This window comes from Astatotilapia calliptera, chromosome 7 (assembly GCF_900246225.1).
Source record: "Astatotilapia calliptera chromosome 7, fAstCal1.2, whole genome shotgun sequence".
Classification (NCBI taxonomy): Eukaryota; Metazoa; Chordata; class Actinopteri; order Cichliformes; family Cichlidae; genus Astatotilapia; species Astatotilapia calliptera.
Genome location: NC_039308.1, coordinates 63,619,193 through 63,645,942, shown reverse-complemented (window position 1 = coordinate 63,645,942; position 26,750 = coordinate 63,619,193). Strand labels below are relative to the sequence as shown.

General features: G+C 42.9%; 1 protein-coding gene across 5 annotated transcripts in view; it reads right to left on the bottom strand.

Moving 5' to 3' along the window:
• mob2a (MOB kinase activator 2a) overlaps positions 1 to 26,750 on the bottom strand; it is a 57,333-nt gene that overhangs the window by 13,212 nt on the left and 17,371 nt on the right. Inside the window, exon 1 of one of the 5 annotated variants that reach the window (XM_026176522.1) lies at positions 20,770 to 21,603. The exons of 2 other annotated variants lie outside the window; for them this stretch is intronic. In XM_026176522.1, the coding sequence (XP_026032307.1) occupies positions 20,770 to 20,807 (38 nt within the window). In that variant the 5' untranslated portion in view covers positions 20,808 to 21,603. Of the gene's footprint in view, positions 1 to 566; positions 1,923 to 17,784; positions 18,168 to 20,769; positions 21,604 to 26,750 lie in introns of those variants that run through there. 2 more of the 5 variants (XM_026176523.1, XM_026176519.1) reach the window with 2 other exon arrangements.

The following is a 26,750-nucleotide window of genomic DNA, read 5'->3' as shown; positions in this document are numbered from 1 at the left end:
TATTCATTTTTACTTTAAGGGAAAAGGGGGGTAATTTTTTTCTGTGACTAACACAATTAAGTATGTTAAAATACTACAGGCGTCTTTAATAATTGATTAGACTGGATGAGAAGATAGTGTCACATTTCTCCTGCTCTTGTTGAGTCTTGCTAAGAGCTGCAGCGAAAGCAATTATTAGTTTTCAGGTGATCCTGATAATTTGCACTGACCCCAGAATCACAGGAGCCCAATACTTGTGTAATTACTGCAGGCAAGAGGCAGCAAGTTTATCTTGATTTAACCACAGATTAGAGACTTTCTAGCTTTAGATACAAAAACAACAAATTAAAAAAAAACCGAAACAAACCATATTTAACTGTTAGCGCTGCTGTAATCAGAAGGTGGTGAAATATGACGACAAAAACAAACAACAGGCAAAGTCGACGCGGGTTTTTGCGTCTTCGATAAAAGCAGCATTACGACACTAAAACAACCCACTGCTTCGGCTTCATTAAAAGCAACAACGCAGGGGAAACACTCAAGTGAATAGCAGATACAACACTTTTAAGTTAAAATATAAGTTTTACCTTAGTACTTTTCCAACTGCCTGGAGCACCATTTTGCAACTTAGTCCGGTTTTAGAGTTTTTCTGAGGGTGCATGACCTTCTTATCTACAGAAAAGAAGTAAGAGTCTCTGACCATAGCTTAAAACATGAAGAGAGATGTCAGAGTCTCTCCTTAATACTGTTAAGCTGTAGTCTGCCTGTAAAAACACTACGTTGGGACTTATGAGAAGGTGTGACTCACTGTAGGGTAGAGAAAAAAAAACGTTGTGAGCACACTTTACAGAAAGGCGCTCCTCCTCTATTGCTGTCGTCCAATCGCAGAGGGGAAGAAACGTGCAAAAGGGGTGGGGTGTGGTGACGTCAGTGTCTGCCCATGTGGACGTGGTTCAGCCTTTCCCCAGAATTGCAGTTACAATGTAGCAACAGGTGGTCCGCAGGTAAACGACAAACAATAAAAAGGTGTCGCTAGACTTTATATACCTGCTGATTTACACAAGCATGACCGTTTCTGGGTTTACAACAGTGATACTGCATATGTATGCTTAAAGTTGTTAACTTTCACAAAATAAGTTGGTGCAAATATAACTAAAACCAATATATGCATTTTAAATAATGCTCAAACTCATCTGCCGACATTGAAAATTGTGGATGAAAAGCGTTGCAAGTGTAGGTAAAAAACATTTATTTCTGTGTTAAAATAACCATTAAAACCTTCGTTCACTTTAATTGTCTTGCATGCTGTGCAACATTCCTCCTGTTCATTCTGAACTTCAACTGAGTCAATTTATGATAGGCTGGCAGCAGTCAGGCGAGTTCAGACATGCTGTAAAAGCTGAAGAACCAGTGAGCCAATCAAACAAAGCCTGCTTAAAAGCCAAAAGGAGATCTGTAAAAAACATCTGGAGGTTACTTTGCATTTCTTATTTGATATTTTTTCTTAAAGCACATGTATGATATAAATTCTAATTAAATTATCAGTAGAGAGCTGAAGCGGCAACACTTAAGTATAAAATGTGCTAGTGTAAATGAACACAGACAAGTGGAAGGTGTTCCATTCATGAGAAGATTACAACTAGTGTTACTAAGCTATCATTCCCTCACTGTTCTTCCCTCTAATTACTGCCTTACAACAGATGAGCCCTCTTATTCTCTCTCTGCGCATTTCACCGCCTCACTCCTTTACTGTCTGTTTTTGCTCAGTCTCCTCAGACAAAACTTCATGCGCCCGGCTATAGTATAGATTCATGCATGGACACAAATCTATGGGATTCTGTAGCGCTATGTGCATGCCTTGAGTTGGGGAATGCAGTTGTAAGAGCAAGATGAATGAGACTGTCAGAGTGTGTAAGGAATATGTAGTACTTGTTTATGGGTAACCCTTATATGATCAAAAAAAAAAAAAAAAATAGAAAGAAATTTTAAGAGACAGCGAGTAGGATAGGCTCCTTTCTGCACCCACATCCTGCATACCACATTACGGGTGCACACGGAGTCTGGCTCTGGCCCCGATACCAGCTGTGAGGAGTCTGGGGAAGAGGGGAGAGAGACAGCGAGACAGAGACCAGAACAGGGCACAGACTCTGTTCTTAAGATGCTAATAATAGTATCAGCATGCCTCACCATAAAGACTACAGAAAGCGTTTAAAAAAATAAAAGGGTGGGGGGCATGGGTGTCTGTCTTAGGGTGAGTAAGCAGGAACAAATAAGTGAGCAGCTTAACCAGTCACTGTGTAAGCAAGAGGTAAGAAAGGGATATATAATCAGACGTGGGGGTAGTTTGTGTTGGGGCTGTGGTCGGTATGTTGTATCTAGCTCATTATCAAAAGTCTACAGGTCTCAGGAAGATTAAAAAAAAAAAAAAAAAAAAAGTTCTAAATATTGCAAAATGTACAGCAAATTTTCATCAAATTCTTGGTCATTTTCTGCTTGTGTTTACTGTCATTTCGGGAACTTCTTCAAACTGCTAATAGTTTCATTCTCTTCATTCCCTTTTTGCTGTCATTTTAATGATGAAAAATAAAAGAAAAGAAATTTTATAATAAGGTATTACAGGACATCATAAACACTAAAATCACATTTTTATGTGGTCTATCACAGTGTGATATTGCTGTTTAAAGTGTTACATGTAATCATGAGAAAACAGTGTGTCGCTATAATGGAAATCCCATGCTTGAGGAACTTTCCACTAATTTGCTTCTAACTATTGGACCCAAGTGGTCACTGAAAATAGAAAACATCATTTGAGCGCTTGGCCTCGACAATCGCTTGTGGGAACAAAACGTTTAGCGAATCGGGGATAAAAGTTAGAGGAGGCAGAGCTTGTTAACCTAAAATAGACCCTTCTTTTACTAAACGGGCGATATGTGATCACGACTGCAGTCTGCAGCGCTGTGTGACCATTTGGATTCTGATGATGCACAAGTCGGACCTCTCTTATGCAACGTCTGACGTGAATGGAAACCAACTGCCACATTCCTTTGTCTCTCACACAGAGGTTTACTCTTCCCTCCCTGCTAGCGTCCTCCCCTTCAAATACGCAGACAAGGCTACCTGCTTTCAACAAAACAGATATTGCTGTAAATTACTAATAACACAGCAAAGCTTTCACAGGAAAGGTTGGATAGAAAAGGCCAAGTCCTGTAATGACCTGCCAGTAATGCAGATACAGGATCAAATTTCTATTCTCTGAACACACATCCATTTGTTTGTGGGTAAGGCATAGTTCTTGAGAAAGTGTAGCAACTTTTTTCCACTATAAAAAGGTTACGGATGTAAAATCCACAGCAACAACAATTTGCAGATTAGTTTAACAAGCAAAACCACAGAAAGACTGACTTTATCAGTACCTGGAAGCTGCTTGAAGGATGTTAAACTAATCAAAAACGACCACCCTGATTAAGAGATACCAAAGGATTGGATTTAATTACAAAACAGGACGCTTGTGGGAAAAAATAAAAGAATAAACAGAGGCAATTTATGGAAACACCGACATCACTGATACTGACAGATGCCTAATGAAGCCCTAATGTGATGTCGGTAAAAAAAAAAAAAACCCAAACAACAACATTAAGCATGATAATTATAGTCAGAACTGATCAGACCAACAGATAAGAAAAATAAGCACTGTAAGAAATGTAAGATATTCATTCACCACAGCATTGACGTTATGAGCAACAATGCATAAGGCATAGATAAAATTCATATTTATGTGTTAAAATCTGCTGAAAGTTTTCGTTATCACTAAAAGGTTTTAAAGTGGAATACAAGATTCTGGATAAAACATGTTTGTGAACAGCGATCTCTGGAGCTGGCTCAACAGGTTGAGTCTGAAAGTCAGTGGACAAATTCCACGTATTTAAAACAAAGAAAACACTGATTCCAGGCCAGAGCTACATGAGTCACGACCATAGCAGATGCGCCTTGGGGCCTGGCAACAGACCAGTCCTGGTCAGGCCACAGTGAATCTCCAGCCAATCATCGCTGGGGTCAAAATGCCAAACAGCTCAGGGACCCAACCGTGTTAAAACCCAAAATAAATGAATCGGAAACAGTAGTTCCAAGTTGCTCGATATGACCCGTTGGTGTTGCATTCTGGGCATGTGGGAGTGTGCACTGTGTTTAGGTAAGGTCTTAGGCAGTAACAACAGCACAGACCGAAGGTCTTTAGAGCCTGGGGGGTTTCTATAGGCACGGATAAAGGTCAGCAGGGCCAGGGAGATAACTTTGGACCATGAACCCAGCGACCTGACCTGCAGTACATAACTGCAGAAGAAAATCTGTTTAATAAAAATATAGCATCTGCTACCATGCCTCCCTATTAATCAAAAATAAGGAAAAAAACCAACATTGGTAATTTTCTCCCTTTTCTTCTGAAAAACTGTGGAGATAAATGGGCACGTATGGTCTGTATGTCTGTGCAAACACCAGCCAAAAAAGGCAGCTTCAATGACTACGATCAGCTAGAAAGTGCTTACACCTACTTGCTACAGACCATTTTGGGCTTATAAAGAGTGCAACAAGCAGCTGTGCTTTTAACACCATCTCAACTTGCTACTCATATGAAGCACATGGCATTAAACATTTACAATAATTCAGCAAGCCCCTTACAGAGACTAACTAGTCTTTGCTCACCACTTTCTCCCTTCGACCTTTATGCCTGTGAATCTTTGCACATATGCTCTCGTGTCCTTTGCGTCATCTCTTCTTTGCTCTACATTCCTGTAGGGGAAGGGCTACAAGCAAAGACATGTCATTGCTTTCTGCAAACACAGCTTTGTTAAACAAAGAGAAGAGTTACTTTAAGACTGAACTGAAGGAGATCAAGAGCATTCGATTCTGGCTCACAGTTCAGTTGGACATTCTTGTTTGGGAGGTATATGTGAGCACTTCATGCACAAACATAATAGAGTTCCAACTTCATGCTCTATTTAAAAACAGCAATGGCATCAAAGAACTTGACCTGTCTGATCAATTGCTGCTGCATCTGTAAGCGAGTTACAAGTCAGCTTAGTCTGGAGTTCAGACATTTTGCTGCAAACCTTTGGCACAGAGTTGATTTCAATATGAAAGCAGAGAGAGTGTAATAGACAGGAGGACGGGTTTTTTCTTGTTTAAAGCTAAAGGAAGACAGGACTTCAGCAAGAAGCAGACATGAGATGAGAAATTCCAGATTCGTATCCAAATCCTTATAAATCACCGACATGGATGCTACATGGATTATGTCAGTGAGAAATGACTGAGAATGAAACAGAGAGAAATGGATGAAATGGGGGGGGGGGGGGAGACTAGGAAATGGGAATGAGCAAGGAGTTAAGATTAGTGAGAGTGATAAAGTGAGAGGTTTGAGCTGCAGAGAATGACGCAAGGGGAAAAACAGAAGAGAAAAAGTGTTAATAACAGTTAAAAGCAAGAAGAAGAAGCAAAGAGTGAAAGAGTTTAGATCATGTGGGAGGTTGTCACAGCATGCCCTGGCTGCCCGCTGCACTCCTCCTCCCTGCATTCCTTAGGAGGGGAGAGTCTCTATCTATCCTGCACTTCACCATTTGGACCAGCCAAACGCCTGTCTGTCAAGTGTAACAGCGCACAAAGAGCCCCCCAAAACACAGACACAAAAACACAACCTCCAAGGCTTAAAATGACATGGCATGTTCAATTTTTATTTAAATTTAACAGTCTAGAGGAAGGAGAGACAGATGACCTGCAATAATCTATAAAATGGTGCTTATAAGAGATTCTCCTTCATCAAGAAGAACCAAGAGAATGTGGCTAAGTTTTGGAACACTTAGATATAAACTTAAACATTGTAAAAATTTAGGTATGTGCAAATGTAACAAGTTTGCACTGCTGGAGACACAAAAGCTTTCCTTCACATGTTCCCAGAACCCCGTATAGACTTGAAAAAAGACCAGGAAAAATCTCTTTTCCTGCGATTGTGCAAATTCCTGGATGCACACAGACTTATCTTAATGATTCCCCAACTGCAGATAAAATTCAGAACATTTTTGAACCAAAGCAAAACATTAGCAGCAGGTTACAGTTTAAATAAAACAAAACAAACAAACAACAAACAAGCAGTGCACAGGCTGAGAGAAGAGGACCACACAGGTATGACTTGGGTGTGAGATCAACATTGCCATCTACTGGCAATGAACAGCTGCATCAAACCAGGAAACAGACAACGCAAAGAAATACATTTTTTCCTTTTTTCATCTAAGAAGAAGAAGAAGCTGAGAGGCATCTTCCCACCACTGGAAAAAGACCTCTCAAGGCAGACATTGTTTGAAACTTACACAACCTCACAGCTAGACACAGTTTTCCACTCCACTTTTCCATCCCTGGGTGTGGATGCTTAGATGTGTGTGTTAAGTTTCTGTGTGCTTTTTTTTGCCACCTGAAACCGAACCATAGCTGTGCTGACGTTACAGATGCCAGCATCCTTTGAAGACTATAAAATTTAATGAGTTAGTTTCCACTACTGCTGGTGTCGGTTGAGTAAGATGAACATAAAAGAAAATATAGTGTGAAAAGGACACGGGGAATAATATTTTAACAACTTTTCAGTAAAGCTGGGCAGGATGAGGCAAGAAAAGGGGAACTTGTAACATAAAGAAGAGCTGTGGTCAGACTTGAGCTGCTGTTTGCGTCGGAGCACAAGTAGTAGTCTCTGTGTGTGTGTGTGTGTGTGTGTGTGTGTGTGTGTGTGTTAGGGAGGCCAGCAGAGAATAAGGTGGAAGGGGGAAGGATGGAGAAGAAAGAGCATCATGGAAAGAGGAGGTTGCGGGAAATAAGATGGAGGTGACGCCCATGTTTGCACAGGATGTATGTGTGAAGGGTGGAGTATGATTGGGTAGACCACGGGGCTTTGGGGTGAACAGAGCTCTCTTTTCAGGGTTCCAAGAGAAAAAAAAATAACAACAAAAAAACAACAAAATGAGATGAAACTGCTAGAATGGACCTTAAAAAAAAGAAACAAAGTAGAAACAGGCTTTGGCAAAACAAAATGAAAAGAAATATCGCAAAGCAGTGAAGAAACTGTTGGTGACTCTTAAAAGTAAAAATGATGCACGGGGTAAAGAGCAGAGTGTGGGGTTTCTGCACAGTTTGGGTAGCCTTCTGCTTTTTGCTGCAGGGCTGTGCATGTCTGCTCTGATCCAGCTCATTAACTCCTAAGTAAGGGTATTTAGACACACATTTCCTATTGAGGGGAATGTGGACGCAAGTATCCTATAGCGCTTCCAGGAACAGACTCGCACCACCACATACTGACTGAAAGCACAGAATGTTCCCTTAAAATGGACATTTAAGCTCAAGTAATTGGGTTTCGGAGTGAAAACTAGATGACGACGAGGAATGAGTGACTTACTGATGCAGAGCAGCCCGTTTGCTTCAGTGTCTGGGTTGACATATTTTATATCATCAATTTTTGAAGTGATGAAACGTGGGAAAGGTAAATGTGACAAACGCTCGAAACCTGAACTACATAAAAGACAGGTATGGCACAGTGCCATACCTAAGAGAAATTTCAAACGACACTAACAACAATGCCTTAAAAACCAGCTGATGAGATCTGTATTGCTGTTAAAAATCCAATGCCATATCGCATTAGTCTGCCTGTTAATGCACACGTACACAGACAGACATCTCTTTCTAGGTATACTGTATATCACTGCATCCTCCCCAACCTGTGAGAGAAACACAGACACAAACAGAGACGAGAGATGAAGGGTTTCCCCCCCAAACCCTTCCTATTTCCCAGAGGAAAGATCTCAATTTCCTCCGTCAGACTGTCTGGTATGTTGCCGTTTCATTTGCTTTTTTCTCCAGCCTGGCCAATGTCCTTCTGCTCTTTAACCCGGGGGCCGTGGAGATAGCAGGCCTGCTCTAAACTTGGTAAACTGTAGCCACCAATAAATAGTGAACAAGTCATACTTATCTGTGCTTTGCCCCCTGCCCACTGGGCTCTCACACTGGTCCATTTTCTTGACAATTTATATGTATATATGCATTTAAACATTTGTTATTATAATGTAAAGTTTCTATAGACAATAGTGGGGTTTTCAGGGGTAAAATACTACTTCAAGTGAACCCATGAATGTTACATAAACTCAAAAAGTTCTTGTAAGTTGTTTTTTTGGGCTGCCTCTCAGTTTGTGATCCACTGTCTGAAATGAACCATTTAACCCATCTGTAAGGCAGGTTTGCAGGTAGTGCGACTGCCGAGTGTCTGAGGCGTCCATTTGAAAGGATCGCTCCTCTTTCTTTGTTTTCAACATTCAGCTCAGTAAGTAACATGAGCACTTTGAGAAATGCTCTTCCAACACTTGTCTCCACAGACTGTTACACATCCATTAGCTAGAGTGCGTGTTGTACAATAGTTGACATGTCGTAGTCACAACAAGCCCCCGAGAGCCTGGCTGGCTTTAAATCAGCCAACTCACATCTGCTGCTCTGATTATCAAAACAGTTGCTGGGTCAAATGAGGAGGCCAAGGGTAATAATTCATATCCCTAATAACTCAGGGATATGGGTACAACATCAAAAACAAAGGATAAACAGACTCTTAAGCAGAGAGGAAGTTTATTAATCTAACCAAAAAGCTCTGAGAGGACAAGCACAAAAAGAAAGAAAGAAGAAAACGAGACAACATCCACCTCCTTGATGACTAGACGAGATCTCTTCACCATCTGATAGCAGAGGAAACTCTGGTCCATTGTGTAAGCCCGATTAATTGTGGGAGTGATGAAGCTGCAGGAAGCAGTCACACCCAGGAGCTCACAAAAAGGTGAAAAGAAGCATGTGACTCAAAGAAGCCAACAAATTTACAAAGCAAAAACGAGGCGGCTGGAAAATATGAGCAATTTTAAACCTTTGATGTGCGCATTTTAACATCTAATCGGCTTAGAGGTGTACAGACAGCGTTGTAACATGTGACTGTGTTTGTGCAACAGCTCTGCTGCCCAGAGAGGAAGTCTGATCTCTCCAAGGAAGATACTTGGAAAGAAGGCAGGGAGGTTTTAACCACCAGCAACGCCTTTTACGGACACCCAATCATAACAACAACAGCTCTGAGACTAAACTGCAGAAGCTCGGAAAGACTCGGACCGAGCTGCACTTTGTTTAGAATGTAACCGCGTCCAACCCAAAGACCTTTGTTACGATGATTCGCAGTGACAGAAGATCACGCAGCCATGTCTGTAAATGCCCATCCCTGGTGGCTAATCAAGAGGAAAAAGACAGTGCGCACATGTTAGTGTGATGGTAGCGAGGAGGCAGCCTTGGTAAAGGAGAGGACAGGAGGATTTAGGAGGGGAAAGAAAGGCAGCAAATGTTACAGAAATACAAAGCTACTCATGTTTTGCTATTTGAGGGCAATTCACAGACGACTTCAGATATAGCAAAAAACCTCCGTGACATGTCCTGTGTTTGCAGAGTAATACATGTACACAATCTTACTGAGCTACACAAACACTGACGCACTGAAAGCAAGTGTACATAAAGATTGATCTCCCCTTTTTCCATTCAGCATCCTCGTGGCACGTCAATGAAAAAGAGAAGGATGTGGGCATAGGCAGCTGCTGCCAGTATAAGAACAAGGAAAGAAAAGAGATTGAAGGAAAGAAGACACAGGACAGGTCAAATCAATAGATGCTAATGGAGCCGTTTCACTGATGAGCAGTAATATTTGGGTTTTCCTCCGCAGAATACAAGTGAAAGGATGAGCTGTGGTGAGACGCATTTGAGACTAATTTCACCTTTTCGGTGAGATGAGATCAGCAGATGACTACAGAGCCACGTAAGAAAGTGTGTCTGTTCGTCTCCGTGCCAGGGGATTCAGGTGTAAACAAGCCTCTGATTGGCTGTAAACAGGGGAGGATCCATCTACCACCTGGGAAGATGAGCTTATGCAGTGACATCATCTCTCACCGTGGGGGATGGGCTGGTTGCCAGTGAAGTAAGCACATCTGTCCGCAACACAAAAGACTTCACAAAAGACTGTGTGTGCGTCTTGGTGGCATTGTGCTCATCACAAGCAGAAGAGCTTTATGGCTACAAAAAGGGCATCTGAGGTGAGTGCTTGTTTGGCACACAACCTTTAAATGAATGCTGCCTCAGAACAAACTGGAGTCAGCACTCTGCAGCACCACTGCTTTCTCGGGAGCCACAGTTTCCACCCTCTGATTGTCCAATAATCAATCTCTGTGGACGACTCCTACGTCTGAGCGTAGGAGTCGTCCTACGTCCTACGATGCTTTGATTTTAAGGTGTGAAATTAAAATCTTAATAAAGCTTATTTTTCCTCGTCTTCTCTCTTTGGTAACAGCGACATGTCAGATAGCAGTTAATTGAAACAAATGAGGAGACTCAGCCTCCAGAGGCACTGCAGCATAGAGCCAATTACGCAGCCATGCATGTGACTGCATTTTATTTTTTATTTTTAATAGTACAAACAAGGATGTCTTACCTACTGACCACCAAATTCAGTGTTCAATTAGACAGAACCAGACCACCCCTCCCTTTTCACAACTGCATGGGACAAGCTTGACAAACAGGAAATGAGACGCCCAGGCACTTCCCCTCTCCACTCAAATGGGTCTGTTGTTGCCAGAGGCTAAACACACAAGACGTGGGCTGCTTCTGCAACAACCCGCCACCTTTACAGCCTGTACAAAGCCTCCAGACACGTTGTTTTGGTAGTGAAATTTGTCTCGCCCCTTTCCTGCCACCTGACCAACCGAGAAACTGAGCCAACACAATGAAGCCATTATCCACTTGCCAATTGGGCCACCATGCAGCTGTAACACGTTTTCCGATGCCTACAGGGCACCTGCTGCCACACACACAAACACTCTTGGGTAACATTTGTCTAAACTGCACTGATAGGTAACGTGGAGAGTACCGTCTTCACCTTGTTATTGTTTCGCTGCCACAAACTGGAAAAGGATACTTCAGAAACAAAAAACCTGCGAAGTGGTCGAATGGTTTTTGATTTAAGCATGTGTGCTGCTGACTGAGAGAATCTAAATGCGGAGGTGAGGTTAGTGCAAGGCCATCTCTTTGTACTCCTCCTGAGCCAGCAGAACAGGGCTGCTTCTGAAACACACACACAGACTGTGTTATGCAACCAGCCTCTTGTGTGAGGCTCTGCCCTCTGCAGTGACTAGAGGGCAGGTGAACGTAGAGGACAGTCAGTTAAGGCAAGATGGACAGAGCTTGCTTAACATGTGAACTGACTAACGGCAGATTTAGACTTTTGTGGTGAATGTACAGCGTAACCTAGGTAACTGGCTGACATCACCCCAATCTTGTTGTGTTCAGTTTATTTGTTCCAGGAACAAATATGTTTGTCCCTTAAATTTTTTTTTTTTTACTTCTTAGCACATTTTGCATTTTCTTTCCAAGAATTTACTGACATTTATGCATGCTTATACTGAAATGATGACAGTTATTCTCTCATCAACGGTGCTGAACGGGCCAACCGCAAAAAATGGATTCTGCGTCAATACGATGTGTAGTTATGTTTATATGGAGGACGTCAGGTTACACCGTCAGGAAATTAAGCCCAGAAGAACTCATTAAAAAGCAGATGTCCTTGTTTAGATACCCCTTTATGCCTCATTTCTTCAAATATCTCTTTCCACATTAAGATGCTGGGTGATAAGACGTCTCCTACTGGGCATGTGCAGAGGAAAGCCTCAAACTAGTGAGAAACAAACAGAAAAAAAACAATATGCTTTTTCCAGTTGTGCAGTGGCTGTTTGTCATTTAAATTGATTTTTACTTGTTCCCATTAACAGTATTCATATTTTTTATTTGACTCATCAGGACTAGAAGCTACAGGAGGCACTGGAATTTTTTGGGGGGGATTTTTGACCTGTTTGGATCATTTCCTCTCTTCTGGGCACCTTAGACATGGATGATATTGTACCACAATCCCTTACTGTGTTTCTAATGCACTGATTATTCCCAGGAGATGGCAACAACTTCAGTGACACAGACAAAGGGACTGTCTGGCACTGAGTCATGGTTTCATCACTGAAGAACCAGTTTGGAGAGAAGATCAAACTGGTAAAGCCATGCTTTTGATGAAGCTGTTTTTCCTCCTCCTCCTTCAGCTGAGTTCAATAAACAATCTGACAGTTATTCAACACGCCTTCATTTTCATCACACATTACAAAACCAACCAAGTAGAGCAGGACGATGTGACCAAAAATATTTATCACGATATACATTTGAAAATTTGCGATAACGATATAACTGACGATATAATTGACACTAGACAAAATACTTTACAACTCCTCAACTTTATTAGTGCAAAAAACCCATCAATGTATTTTCACTTAAACAAGCAAATTCCTCGCTGACAGTTTAACCAAAAGGCGTTTCCAGTGGAAAGTGGCCGACATATCCTCAGCATAACCATGTATAATATCCACAAAACTTAAAAAGAGGTTATACACACACAATACTGTAATATTATGTTGAAGCACAGTACGTATCACTCCGCGAGGCTGCCTACGATAGCCGTAACGCTCCGACAATCCATCAAGCGGCGCGGCTTCGTAGCTTAGCAAAGTCGCACTGAAACATTTGACAGATTTTCGAGCGCCGTGTACATAAAATCATTTCGAGGTCAGTAAACACAACCAGAATTCATACATAAGGCACACGGGATTATAAGAGGCACTGTCGATTTTCAGAAAAATCAAAGGATGGATTTTAAGTGCGCCGCATTTTCCAAAAAACACGGTAATAACGACGGCCCGCTAGCATGCTCTACCATAAATAGTGCTTTGTTGTTTATCTGACGGACGAAAGCTAAACCAGTCCCACACCACTGAAGTTGCAGCATTTTTACAAACCAGTTCTGGTTCGTCCGTTTCATTCAACGATCCGCTTTCGCTCTTCTCATTCTGCGTCGCCGCCATGTGCGTATGTAAACAAAGGCACTGCGCATGTGCGTTTTACCCATATTCTATCGCGATATTTCATTTTCCTATCGTTGCCCAAAACTACACCGGTATTACCGTGAATGGTATGATATAGCCCAGCCCTACAACCAGCAGTGTTCTGAGGCCAGATAAAGATCGATTTACAAATTCACCAGGTTTAACGAGGGCACGGTCTGACTGCAGGCATTTGCCTTTTTGCAGCCAGTCAGGGAGTGTCTAATATATGTGAGAATTAAGATTTTGATATCCTGCTGGTTGACTTTCAACTCTATGGCTCATTTATTTGGGTGGAGTAGTTTATGACAAACACTAGTCGGGTTACAAGGACAACAGATTTTAAAAAAAAAGAAGAAACGACTACATATTACAGCCCTTATCTAAAATGTAAAGGCTGATCTTACAGTTTGATTTGATGTGTAAGCCTTTTTCTCAAGTTGGAATGATAAATGCTGCCTATTGTACAACACAAAGCCACAGGAAATAATTCCATTCACTTTTTCCAGGAATTGAATAGATAATGGTTATATGGCATGCCTAGGCATTAGTCGTTTCAACAAACTTTCCTGAAAAATTTGAGCATTTCCAATCAATCTGAGTGACCGTGAGCCACAGAATAAGGGAGCCCGCTGGGCTGAGGGGAAGGATCGCGGGGCTTGTTGGTGGAGAATGGTGTTCTTGTTGAGCTCAGCTCTGTGACAGCAGCCCGGTCTGCCAAAGACAGCCTAATGAGAGACACATGGCATCCAGTATGGTCTGCTCTGCTAGTACGACACACAGCTATTGTTCTACACCACACATTATAAAACTAACCAAGTGACCCACTGCAAGCAAACATACACAAGCTTTGTCATGTGATGGAGCCTTACAGTCTGACTGCAGCCGCTTTCCAGCGACGTGTCAGCAACATGTCTTACGGGTAGAGAAACGCTGAACCACAAAATGCTGCCAAAACTGAAATTTTCTCTTTGTTTCATGCTGTAATTGTGTAGAGAGGTCTGACGACCACAACTCTGACATTCAAAAACTGAATGAAACCCTGACCTTGGATTCAACTCCAACAGCAGTAGTTGCCTCAGGAGTGTTGCGTTGGAAGAGACCCTGGAAAAATCAATTCTTGTGAGTTTGTGGGTGCAAAGAGTATGTGAGAGCACGAGAATGGTTTCTACACGTTACAATTAGAGCTGGGCGATAGAACGATAACGATATGTATCGCGATATAACTTTTACTCGATAGAGAAATTAAGCTATCGCGATAGACCTCGCCGCTCTTGTCCTCTTAAAAAAAAAAAAAAAAAAAAAAAAGGTCAGCCAATCCAAATTAAGTAGCGCAGAGCCGAACCAATCACAGCCGCAGCGTCACGTCGCGTGACTTGTTACGTACAGCACAAGTGCCAAGCCGCACGTGTGTTTGTTTGGGAAGCAGCCAGCGGGTAATGGAGGAAATGAGTGTGCCGACTAGAAAAATCAACCGAGCGTGACCGAAGAGAAAACAGATGATGGTTCCAATGCCGGAGAGATTGTCGAACGGAAGAGCCATAGAAGTTCCGTAGTGTGAAGGTATTTCAGCTATTTCAAGTCTGACAAAAAACAGAGTAGCGTGCACTGTAAATTGTGCCGAAAGCAAGTCTGGAAATACAATAAACTGGTGCATGCGTCACACTGTGCGCCACGTTATTGTTTCGGTGAAATGAATTTCTACAATAGTGTTACTGTTAATTCTACTCTCTGCAGTGTTTAAATGCTTACATATACACACAGTTACTGTCCCTCCACACATACGACTCGGTTCTGCTTCTATGCCCCAGCTTTGTTTACTTTTTCCCACCGAGGCTTCTAGACTTCTGATTGGCCAACATTTCTGCACGGTTAGGAATCTAGCGCCACCTGCTGCTTTGGCATGTTCATAGCAGCGTTTTCCTTCATTTCTGCCTTTATGTGTGGACGGGATTATTTTTTTAAAACGAAAACGGAAAATCTCAGTTTTCAAAAATACCCGTGTACGTGTGGACGTAGCCTCAGTCTCTGACTGGAAGCGCTAATTCATCATTCGGCTTTTGTCAGACTAAAGTAACTGTTAAAACTGTTTGAAAAGCTAAGCTATACAACAAGGAGAGATTGAGAATTTCCTTTTAGTTCTCAGTTTATTTGATATTGACAAAAGTTAGTCAGTTTTGTCTGTTCTTCTGTAAAACAAACTAAGATTTATTTTTAGAATTAATATTTTGTTTCTAAGTGGAATTGACAATTTAGTCTGTTTCATTTGTTCTATTTTGAAACTTAAACGCTTTAGCGGCTGCCTTTTGTGTAGTTTGCAATATTTGCCTTTATTTAGCTGAAAAAGTCTCATGTTCCTTAAGTACATCTACCCTGTTGAACTTATTATGGGAAATAAATATTTAAAAACAAGCTGCTGATTATTTCACATTTTACTTGTGAGCAACGGCACATTTAAATCTTACAAATATAGTTATTTGGCTTATATCGTGATAGATATCGTTATCGCCTGAAATGAAAAAAACATATCGTGATATGAAAAAATCTCATATCGCCCAGCTCTAGTTACAATACATAAAGATCTTAGTGAGGGGTTCCTTAGATAACCGCCAACGAGACTGAAACCATTTTAATTCAGCTATTTAATCGAAACTCATCAGGACAGTCACGCTCAGCAAGAATAAGAAGTATTTTCTGCTCCCTTGGTTAGACGAGACAATCTACCAACAGAAAGAAAGAAATGAAGCACGCAAGATTAAAACAGTGGCACGAACATGTAGACGTGGCCGTGTTAGCTTCCTGTCTTTAATGTATCGGTAATAAAAGGGTTAAATTTCAATTAAAACAAAAACACTAGGATATAGTACACTACATATATGTGATCGAACAATATGCTTCTAATAATATGTTTGCAGTTAATTTTCAGATATTTCATCATTCAAATTAAAGTATTATATTATATTGGCTAAATGTATCAGCACTCTCACAGCAAAGTGACTGCAGTCCCTGCTTTATCGGTTAAGTTATTTGGATAACATTTCCAGAGGTAATACGGTTTATGTCCATGTAGAATTCTATACCCCTGAATTCTGCCCCCTGCTGGCCATTAGAATGATGCCACTTGCATATTTTAGACTTGAAAGCAATTTTTATCTTGCCTATACACATGTTTCCTCCCCCGATTTTGCCTATGTATAAAAATCAAAGCTACTGACTGGACAGAAACATAATACAACGGCCAAGTAATTAAAGCCAAGTCAGTTTTATTTTACTTGCGTCATACGACGACAGACGTTTCAGATGGCTTTGTTCTAAATGACATGATCGACATTGGAGTTGACAGTGATTGTTGGAGTGCTGGCAGGCGTTTTCTACTTCACACAATGCTACCGTTGAAAGCTTAAACACCGGAGCCCAGCGGACCCAGGGCTGCCTCGAGTCGAGGTCAACGAGGACCCGTTCAGATGGGTGTGCCTCCTAAAACACACATTAATCAAGAAATATAACATCACTGCCAAGACATCTGATTGGCTGATGAAGTCGCAAAGGAAGAGAAGAGCTAAAAATAGACCTGAGAGCCCATTTTGGCTTAATGAGCCCAAGAGACATCAGGATCAGGTCCCACCCCTGCCTTCACCATGATGGGGGGAGAATAGTTAAATAGTTCTGGCATAAGCCCTGCCTTTACCAGGCTTCTGTGTGCATTTCACCAACAGCATTTAACACATGCAGAGCTTTAGATTTACATTACGCACACACAGAAACGACAGGCTGTTATTCATGCTAAAAGTAGCGATGAAGTGTAAACAAAGTTCTGAATCCCACTGAGGCCTAATCGAATCCAGCTGTGGTGGATGTGTTAAAGCTACAATTTTACCCTCACCATCAAAATGGTCCTTTAAGACTAGAAAGCTATATTTAGACTTTATACAGCAGTTGGGGCACGCTTCGAGTGGCTAGCTCTAAAACCACAAGAGAGAAGAACCAGAATCTTTCTGCTCCAACTGCCCAAGAGCCTATATCATCTTAGCCTCTCTTTCAAGCACAATAACCAGCTACGTGCATGCCAGTAAGCCAGTCAGATTTTTTTAAAACTAAAGCTCTGCATAGCCGTGCTAGGTCTATCTGCGGGAGGGGGGGGGGGGACAAAAAAACAAACTGGGAACATTTACTTTTTTCTTTTAAAGAGCAAAGTCTGTTAAGTCCAGTGTTCTGCAAACACCAGGGGAAACAGAAGACGAGGAAAAACGTTCCCCTGTCCCTTTATGCTGGAACACTGTGTCCAAAAAAAACAAACAGTGTTGCACAGCCAAAGGGGCACACAACAGGATGAGAGGAGAAGCTGGGCAAGCATGACTGACGAGCTACCTTTTGGCTGTATTCCATTTTATTTCAACCAGTTCTAACCTACCCTCCAAACAAAACCCATAACCTCCAAAGTCTAGCACTCCGCTTCTCTGTTCAGCTATAGGAGCCTGGCTATGAGCCATCGACATCCCCTTGTCTGCAACTCCGTGCCTCCCCCCCTCCTCTTGCCCTCCCCACAATTCAAGATACAGTGTGTGTCTGACTACAGCAGAATATCTGCCTGTTACAGCAGCAGTGTCCTCAAAAGTCTCCCCCAAACCGCAGCACAATAACAGAGAGCGAGTGGGCAGGAGAGGAAACGGGAGGAGGGATCAGATGGAGAAGTTGAAGTTTAACTTAAAGACTGCTAGAAATTATACTCTCAACAGCAAGAAACAACAACAACAAAAGGGGAATGAAAGGTCAAGAGTCGACACGTAAAATATACCTATAGAAGAAGCAGTCACAGCACACCAGCACCCCCATCCAGCAGTCGATCAAGCAGAGCCAAGGTGACGATGCTCCAAACCACAGCACCCTATATACCGTTTCACCTCCCCGTTTTTGCTCCCGTTTGAAACTCTGCTACAGGTGCACCAGGAAAACTGCTCCCAGCTCCAACGTAGCACTGAGTGTAATCATATGTCTGCTGCAAAGACCTTCGACTTCAACGCAGGTCACGCACGAAGCTGGCTGGACGGGCAGAGAAAAACACCTCAAAACAAACAACCATTCACAAAACTAGACGCACTTCTCTGAGCAGGTTTCTCTTTCTCGCTCCTTTCCAACTACTGCAACTGCCTGCTTCACTTTCACACTCTTGCGCTCGCTCTCTCTCCCTCTCTCCCTCCCTCCCACTTGCTGGCTCACACTTGAAAGGCGGGAAGATTAGCTTGGCAAACAGAGTCCCATAAACAAACTGCTGACTGCTGGGCAGTACATGGTGGACTGCAGGGTAGAGCGAAAAGGAGGGACATTGGGGGGCAGGGGAGCGGGGGGTGAAAATCCCTGGGAGGCAGTAATCTTGACATCTGTATACATCCTAAACAAGGGCTAAACATCCCATCTCCACCCATCGCAGACCAAACACACAATGTTTACTAAATCGAAGTCTGAGTCAAATCCTGTCCAACCTCTGCAGAAAGTCGAGGAGTTCAGGAAGCTGACAGACCCGCAGTTTTGCACCGTCATCGTAACTGCAGAAAGGTGATTGCCAGCTCTTGCATTAATATCGAGAAAGGACTGAACACAGGAATGAACACGCAGCACAAGGTTCTACAGCGTTTTGAGCACATATAAGTGCCTGTGACTGTTCATTCATATAAATGATGCATAGGTACGGTAAGGGAGGGGATAGCGCAGAGACAAGCCTCCAGGAAGTGAGCCAATCACTGCAGAGTACTCTAGTTATGATGCGGGCAAATAAGGAGAAGGACACAAATAAAAACATTCAGCTTCTTTTGCTCCCCATCATTCACTTCCTCGCTGCTCAAAACACACATAAGCACTTTAAGGGACTGCAGAGAACAGATCAATGTCTGCTGCTTAAATCGAAGGCTTCAGACACTGCCGGACACACCAGACAAACACAGGATTAACTGAGCATAACGAAGGCAGCCTATGCCAGTGAATACTGACGCTTCAATGTCAAAGAGACCGAATCCACTCTGCTGTTTAGTGAAAACAAATCACTGCAGCCTGCCAAGAAAAAGACTGAGATAGCAGAGCCAGGAGACAGTCACCTTCAGAAGATGGCAGTTATGTAACCGCAGCGAAGGGGGGCTTTGCTCTTTTTCTGCCGTTGAGTTCTCAAAGAAGCTCTGAACTGTGAGATGAATGTGGAAAAAAAACAAAAAACAAACGAACAAAAAAAGCCAGCAGTGATTGTAGACTCTCTCGCCTAACCTATTCTTACCCTGCTGCGCACAAGTTTTTGAGATGCAAGATGACAAAGAAGCACCGCAGCAGCAATGACGTCAGCTCTCCTCCTCCTCATCTTCTTCCTTCTGCTCCCTGGAGAAGTGCTAACAGGAGCTTCAGCTTTAAGGCCTCCTCTGTCATAGCTTAATTATTCCTCTCTCTCTCTCACCTGCATCCACACAGATGTGAAAGTATATGTGGAGCATGACTACATCACACACACACTTCCTAAGTGAAAAAAAGAAAGAGGTTGAGCGCGTATGCAGTGATAATATCACTCGCATTTTCAACCGCGTGATGAAATGAGTGTTGGCACTCGTTAGCCCCCTTTGTTTCCAAGCACCTGAGAGTCAGGATGTGGTGTGTGTGTGTGTGTGTGTGTGTGTGTGTGTGTGTGTGTGTGTGTGTGTGTGTGTGTGTGTATAAAGCACAGCGGAAAGTCCTACATCTTATAACAAGCCAAAGGGGAAAAGGAGTGCCAAGGGGAAAGGGGAAGAAATGAAACTGCCATTGAATCAACTGTCACTTTCAACAATGTGACCAGCTTCTTGTGGGTCTCCATCTGCGTGTGTTTTTGCCAAATAAGTCAAGCCAACCATAAAATCAAGACATCCGGAGTAACGGTTGCACGGGCTGTGCATGACTCATTTGGAGGAAAGCAGAAAAAACTTTTTTGTACAAACGTGTGACTTGGACTGATAACGATGAGGAGAGAGAAAGAGACAAAGTGAACCGATGAGCAGTGGAAAGACCTGACTCGTGATTGGTTTTGAAACACTGGTATATGAATGAAGGCTGTTGCAACCATGCAAAGGCAAGGTCGGTTGGGGAGGGGGGGGGGGGCAGAGGTACATCATTCATGCCGCTACATACAAAGTTGCTAGGTGATGTAACCTCAAGAAAGGGTATTCCTGGGAAGGGGAAAGCGAGGGGAGGATAAAGAAGGGAGAGAGGGACAAAACACAGTTTCCCTAAGTGAGAAGAGGGAAAACAAAAGAAAGAGCCCAACCCCTAAAAAAGCGAGACCAACAGGTTTTTCTCCCCATCCAGCTACAGAAACTTGAATTACACATGGGTACCACGCTGGTGAAAGGGCACCAACGGTTAAACGAGCTGACACACTAAAGGATTTAACAGCCGTCTGATCAACCAATGCTTTTAAGGTAATCAACTCTGAGGCTGTCATTAAAATGGCAAACTCACTCAAATTGTGTAAGTGCATTATAAATAAATACAAAGTTTCCTCTAATGTCCACGCCAGCAGAGACCAAGCCTTCAAAGACTCAAGCTGCAGCTAATGCCACAGCAATATCGCTGATGTTGCAGTAGAAAAGTAGCCAAACTCTCCGTTAGCAACATGAAGCGTTACTCTAGAACATTACAGAGATGCCATAAAGAGACCTCGGAGCACTACGAGAGAACGTGAACTGATTTAGGAGCTCAGGATATGACAACACGTCTCCCCCCGCGCTCCATACAGACACACGCTGGCAGCACTGCTCCGCACTCTTACCTATTTAACGTATAGGACCCGTTCCTTTTGAATCTCATCCTGGATGACAGGAAGCGGATAAAGAAATCCAGAATTGATGGTGTTTCTTTCTTATTGTCGCAGCTCGAAACAAACGAACAGCGCCGCGTCTCCCTCCGGACCGCTGCAGAACAAACAAACGCCTTTTCTCGTTTTTTTGTTGCAGACCTCTCCCTCTCTCCTCCACAACTGTTTCTTTCTACCGTTCCTCTCCCCAGTCCTCCACCCCGTCGCCTCCTTCTTTTCTTCCTCCTCCTCCTACTCCTTTGGTTCCCGACTCGATTTAGTTTCCGTGCATGGGGCAGGGTTAACGAGTCTTCATGCTGCAGGAGTTGCGATTAGAACAAAGCCAGACCTCGTACCGGTGACATGTGGTCGGTGTAAGTTGGAAAAAATCTAGTGATATTAACACGAAGTCTGGTTGAGACTGCTCGGCTTTGTGTCCACAGCCTCGCTGACGCAAACCAGCGCGCTTTACTCCAAAAGAGAGGAAAGCAATGTAACTTGAATCCTTTCAATATTACCACATCTACATCCCTTCCTCAGGCTCCACTCGGCGGCATAAAACCGATATAAAAGTGACCCCTAAACACAATAAAACATTAAAAAACAAAACAAAAAAGGTCCCTTTATGGAGAATGATGATCGAAGCGAGTCAGTTTTCTTCTCTCCACACAGGGTCCCGCGGAGGATCTCATGTTTCAACCGCGTTTCCTATCAGCGGAGCTAAAAATACGCATTTATATTCCTCCATATAGGCTGAACGCAAACCAGACGCCACCACCCCAACACGGATCTTGTCAGCGCCTGAAGGGTGAGACAGATTTGACGCTAAGAATAGGGCTGAGGATCCATTAATGCCATTTAAATCCAAAGTAGTCCTTCCAGGTGTATCTGTGGCTTTCTAACGCGCATATAGTCACTTTACATTAAACTCCAGGAGCACTATTCGGCTCTTTTGTTACTGGCATATAAACACTGGATTAAGATTTTAACAGGATGTGGTTTAATAAAGAAAAACTACGGTAATCACAGCTGATTACATGGTTGGTTTGTAATGATAAAAAGGGGGTGGGTGGGTATGCCTATTAATCCCCATCTACTATACCAAGGAACTCTTGACCGTGCATTAGGTACAGATGAGCACAATGATCAATCCTGACTTGCTAGTGAGTAATAGCCACATTTTTTCCCAGCACCTTCCTTAGAAATGATAATGAAATGAGTTGGAGGATAATTTAAGCGGACATAAAGGTGAGACTGGATCCCCTCAAGCTAGGCCCATGTGTGTCTGTTTCCATCGGGGGGGGGGGGGGGGGGGGGGGGGGGGGCTCTTTCACCTGGCAGATAATCTTCACACCACCTGATAATCTGTGTACACCGACTACAACCAAAGATAAAGCAAAGCTGTTGTTTTGTCAAGCTTGGCTTTTTAATGGATTTGTTAAAAAAAAAAAAAAAAAAAAACTGTTTGGAGGAGTTGGAGAGGAGAAAAGAGGGCAAGAATGGAGCTAAAATTTGGTAGACAGCCAGACCACAGAAAGCGAAGAGGAGATGTGGTTTTCTTATACGGCTGAGTAAGCTTTGAGAAGGGGAAGATGACATGCAATGAAGGCTCAAAATCCAGGACAGCATTGTGTGTTGCAGTAACGGCAAATTAGGGTTTTAGAAATGTTACATTTGCTCTAAATTCTCCAACAGCAGCTTAATTACAGGGAAAGCCCAGCTAATCTAGGAGGATATGGTTTAAAGAATCCTGAGTTACTTGGTTAATAATTTCTCTAATAGCAAAATAAAAGATCTCATTACGTTTTGCGCACGTGTCCTGAGGGATTAGAAGCACAAAATAATGAATCCAGGCATGCGGTTAAGTTTAAAAGTAATCCAACTTATTCCGCATTACATCATATATAAGTGCAAAAGTGCAGTGTGGCATTTGTGTGCGTGTTTCCTCTGCTGCCGCAAAATACTCGGGACTGGTTTCATAGCTCCAAGTCGTTTATTACAATAAGAGCAGCTTGGCACCAAAAGTGCTGATCAATGGCACTGCTGTAGCTGCTCCATCAGTCACTGCAGAGTTGCACAACAGCAGCTGGAGGTAGAGAAGAGGAGGAGGAAGACAACAGGAGGCAGGAGTATGAGGGAGAATATCAACAGCAAGAAAACGTGACTTTTAAAAGGTGTGGGGCAGTGAACGCTGCAGACCACGGAGGCACAATTAGCATGGGTTTTATTGATGCTCCTCCTATTCAGTCTTCCTGCACCTCAACTATCCCTGATTTATTGCTCTGTTTGCAGCCCCTTCATTAAGTTAATTTGAGCTTTCTTCTTTTGCAATTCTTATGCTGATTCCTCCATTTCCTCCACCTGGCATCACTTCTCTCCATCCAGCCCATCCCTCCCTACACTCTTATTCTTGTTGTGCAACAATGTGGTGAACTGTAAGTGCATCTCCTTGCATACTAATGAGGATAAAAGTTGCCAGCCAAACAGCAATGCCTTTACTCTCTCCCTCTCTTTTTTTTTCCTGTCTAAAAGATGAAGCTTCTGAGGGCACAGAGGTTAAAATAAAATACCCATAAACCTTCTCTGTTCATTTCTCTGCCTCGTTTTTAATGACAGGGAAGCTTCCAGAAAGCGGTCATCATTGGCTGGTGTGTGGCTGTGGAATAGCCCTGCCCCCTTCAACCCTCGCTCCTGCTCTGAAGCTTTCCAGGAATACTCTGGTGGACCGCAATGCACAAACACACACAGACACACACACACAGTATATCAAGGCTCCAGGAACCTGAGTGCATGTATAAGAAGAGAGGCCAGCTTTAGAGTCTCCAAGTTTCCCAGCACTGACAGAGGTGATACTGACAGAAACCACACAACTCCCTACTTCAGTGCCAAAAAAGTCTTACGAAACCACTACCATGTTTGTATTATGCAATTTAATGTACATAGGGTTTTGCTGCCAAGAACCAAACACATGCTGTTTTTCTTTCCAACACAAGTGGGCACACTCCAAAAATGTTTACGCACACAAAAACAGCACAGCAGAGGTATATGTGAGCTGGGGCCGAGCCAAGCGGTGTGGTATGAAAGAGCCTATATATACACAGCCAGGCTGGGTGACGCCAGGAGGCGGTCGGTCTTTCTGTGTGTGTCTGTCTTTCACATCGTGGCCTGAAACAGAAGCAAGAGAACTGCTTGTCCACCTTTTTGGGCTTCTGCCACCAGGATGGGTAGCACCACAAAGCCTGTGAAGATAGATTCACGAGGGGCAGATGTGACACAGTAAATTAAAAGACAGTGGTGATTTTATTTTCTCAGGATGGTGGGACTTTGGTGCCACCTGCTGTTAAAAAGAAATAATGTACTGCTCAAGCTAAAGTAAACGCTTTCTCATTATTCCTGTGGCACGCATGAGCTGAGAAACAGTCATGAGAGAAAGACAGCAGGAAGGGGAGGAAAGCTGCAGGAAGAGGTGCGGGCCGCCGCTGATGTCCTGACGACTGGTATGCTGTCTGGTATTGCTGGCATGTGAATAAAGGCTTTGAATTAGAGATAAAGGGAAAAAGAGAAGACAGATGACGGAGGAAGGCTATGTCAAGAAGATCCGGGCTCTCAGTGTCATGGTATTGCTGATATGTGAAAGGCAGGACGTTATGACATGAATGACAGGAGCCAATGAGAAGCAAGGACTCTGCAGAAGATGTTTGCAGGTTAAAAAAAATGGTTACACACTGATGGGAATAAACTACAGATGAGAGGACACAATGAGGACTTGAACCGCCCACTTTGTGTGTGTGTTTTAGGGGAAAAACAGAGCATGCCTCAGCACAAATAAGAACAGAACTAGTGATCCCAATCAGCCTCAGGCTGGTGGTGTACTGGTATCACTGGTTTAAAACTGCAGCTGCTTGGTACAGTCATGTGATACTGGACTGCATCGAGCCTGGTGCACACTGGGAAGGCCTGCAAGCCATGATTATGCAACAACAAGATCTGATTTCATGCCCACTGGATCTCTCCTCTCCTTCCGTTATCTCAACTCGTACTTTATCTACATTTATCCTGCAACCAGAGTATCTTCATCGCTTTTCTCAGTCTTCAACACACATGAGACTGAGCATATTCCACCATCTCTTGGAAAATAGTGACCTTATATGACCTGCTAAAAATCAATGATTAAGCAAATGAAGTTACCCAACTCCTAGCAGGTAATCATTTTTTATCCACAGACATGTTCCTTTCTGGTGAAAAGTCATGTAACCTGTAGATGTGCTGCCCTCTTGTGGCATTAAAAAACAGCTTAAAACCACATTCTATGGACATCACTATAAGTTCTTAGTCTTTTCTCTTAGAAAAGAGAGCCACAGCTGTGCTTTACTTCCTATGATTGTAGAAAGAGAAAAATGGAGCCTGGCCAACTGGTCGGACCAGCTAAGGATGGTCTAGACGATAACAGATATAGAGGAGCATGAACTCAAGCTGTAACATCTGAACTTGAAGACAAAACATAAACGTCCTTGTTAGAGGGTTCTTTCACTCACATTTAAATAACATTCAAGGCTATTTTTACTTATCTCACATTTTACATCACAAAAAGAGGCAGTCATCTGTGCAGTCAACTCGCACGCCATACCTTTCCAGACCACACATACTGGTGTGGCTGTTAAATCTGGGACCAGATCAATGCAGGACTCCATCAGAGGCTCACAATATGTGAGTGAGTGTGTTTTTGTTTTTTTTAATTAAAAAAAACATTTTAAGATTACAGTGGCAAAAACATCCTTTAAAAGTTTTTCTGCACTAAAGATTTAAAATGGATTAAAAACGTGGAAAATCTATACTACAGTACACATAGTTTTTTTAGTTATTTTTATACTTTATTGCAACATTGATTAGTTTTATTTATTTATTTTTATTGACAGCAGGCTCTATATGAATGCTCTAATTGTTGCCGTTATGGCCTCTTGTCCCCTTATTAATTTCACTGCAATACTGAACTTCATAATTTTCATTCTCTACTTAAAACATAATGCACAGCAACTGCATCACTAAGCTTCATGCAAACATTTTGTGTACATCACGCTGGTTTGTACAGTGTTAACTATTGGACAGTGACCCTTTGTGACCAAACACTGAGCTGTGTAATACGAATGAGGCTGTGTGTAACTTAGACTCAAATTCCAGAAATAATTTATTCAACCGCGGGGTTGTGTGAAAATGCCACAGAAAGTGTTTGCTGAGCAAATGGAGCATCTCTAGTTTAGCCCCAAACAGCTCTATGCTAATGCCGAAAAACTCCTTCCCCAGGAAACTGAGCCCGACACTGGAAACCCACTGAAACACTGACAGTGCTGAAGTATGTAGCCCACACCTGACAGTGGTTATGCAACAGCTGGCATGTTCAGCAGTGTGTTTGTATGAAGACTAGCATTGTCCAGGTTGCAGCTACTGTGCAGTCTGTGGAGACCAGTGACCAAACGCCTCTGTGCAAACTGCTCACCTTTTAGCTGTTGGGCAATTGTGGCTCACGAGTTGGCAGTTTGTCTTGTAATCAGAAGGTTGCCGGTTTGAGCCCCGGCTCAGACAGTCTCAGTCGTTGTGTCCTTGGGCAAGACACTTCACCCGTTGCCTACTGGTGGTGGTCAGAGGGCCCGGTGGCGCCAGTGTCCGGCAGCCTCGCCTCTGTCAGTGCGCCCCAGGGCAGCTGTGGCTACAATGTAGCTGCCATCACCAGTGTGTGAATGTGTGTGTGAATGAGTGAATGACTGAACGTGTAAAGCGCTATACAAATACAGGCCATTTACCATTCAGAAATTATATTCTGATAGATAACTCCAATAAACCAGCACCAGTGAAGGGTTCGCCGTAATGTAAGGCTAGACAAAGTAATAAAGCAAGGTCATCTGCTCCGAGCAACACAGAAGAGCCACAATGAAGAATTTATGTCTGTTATTAAAGTTTTT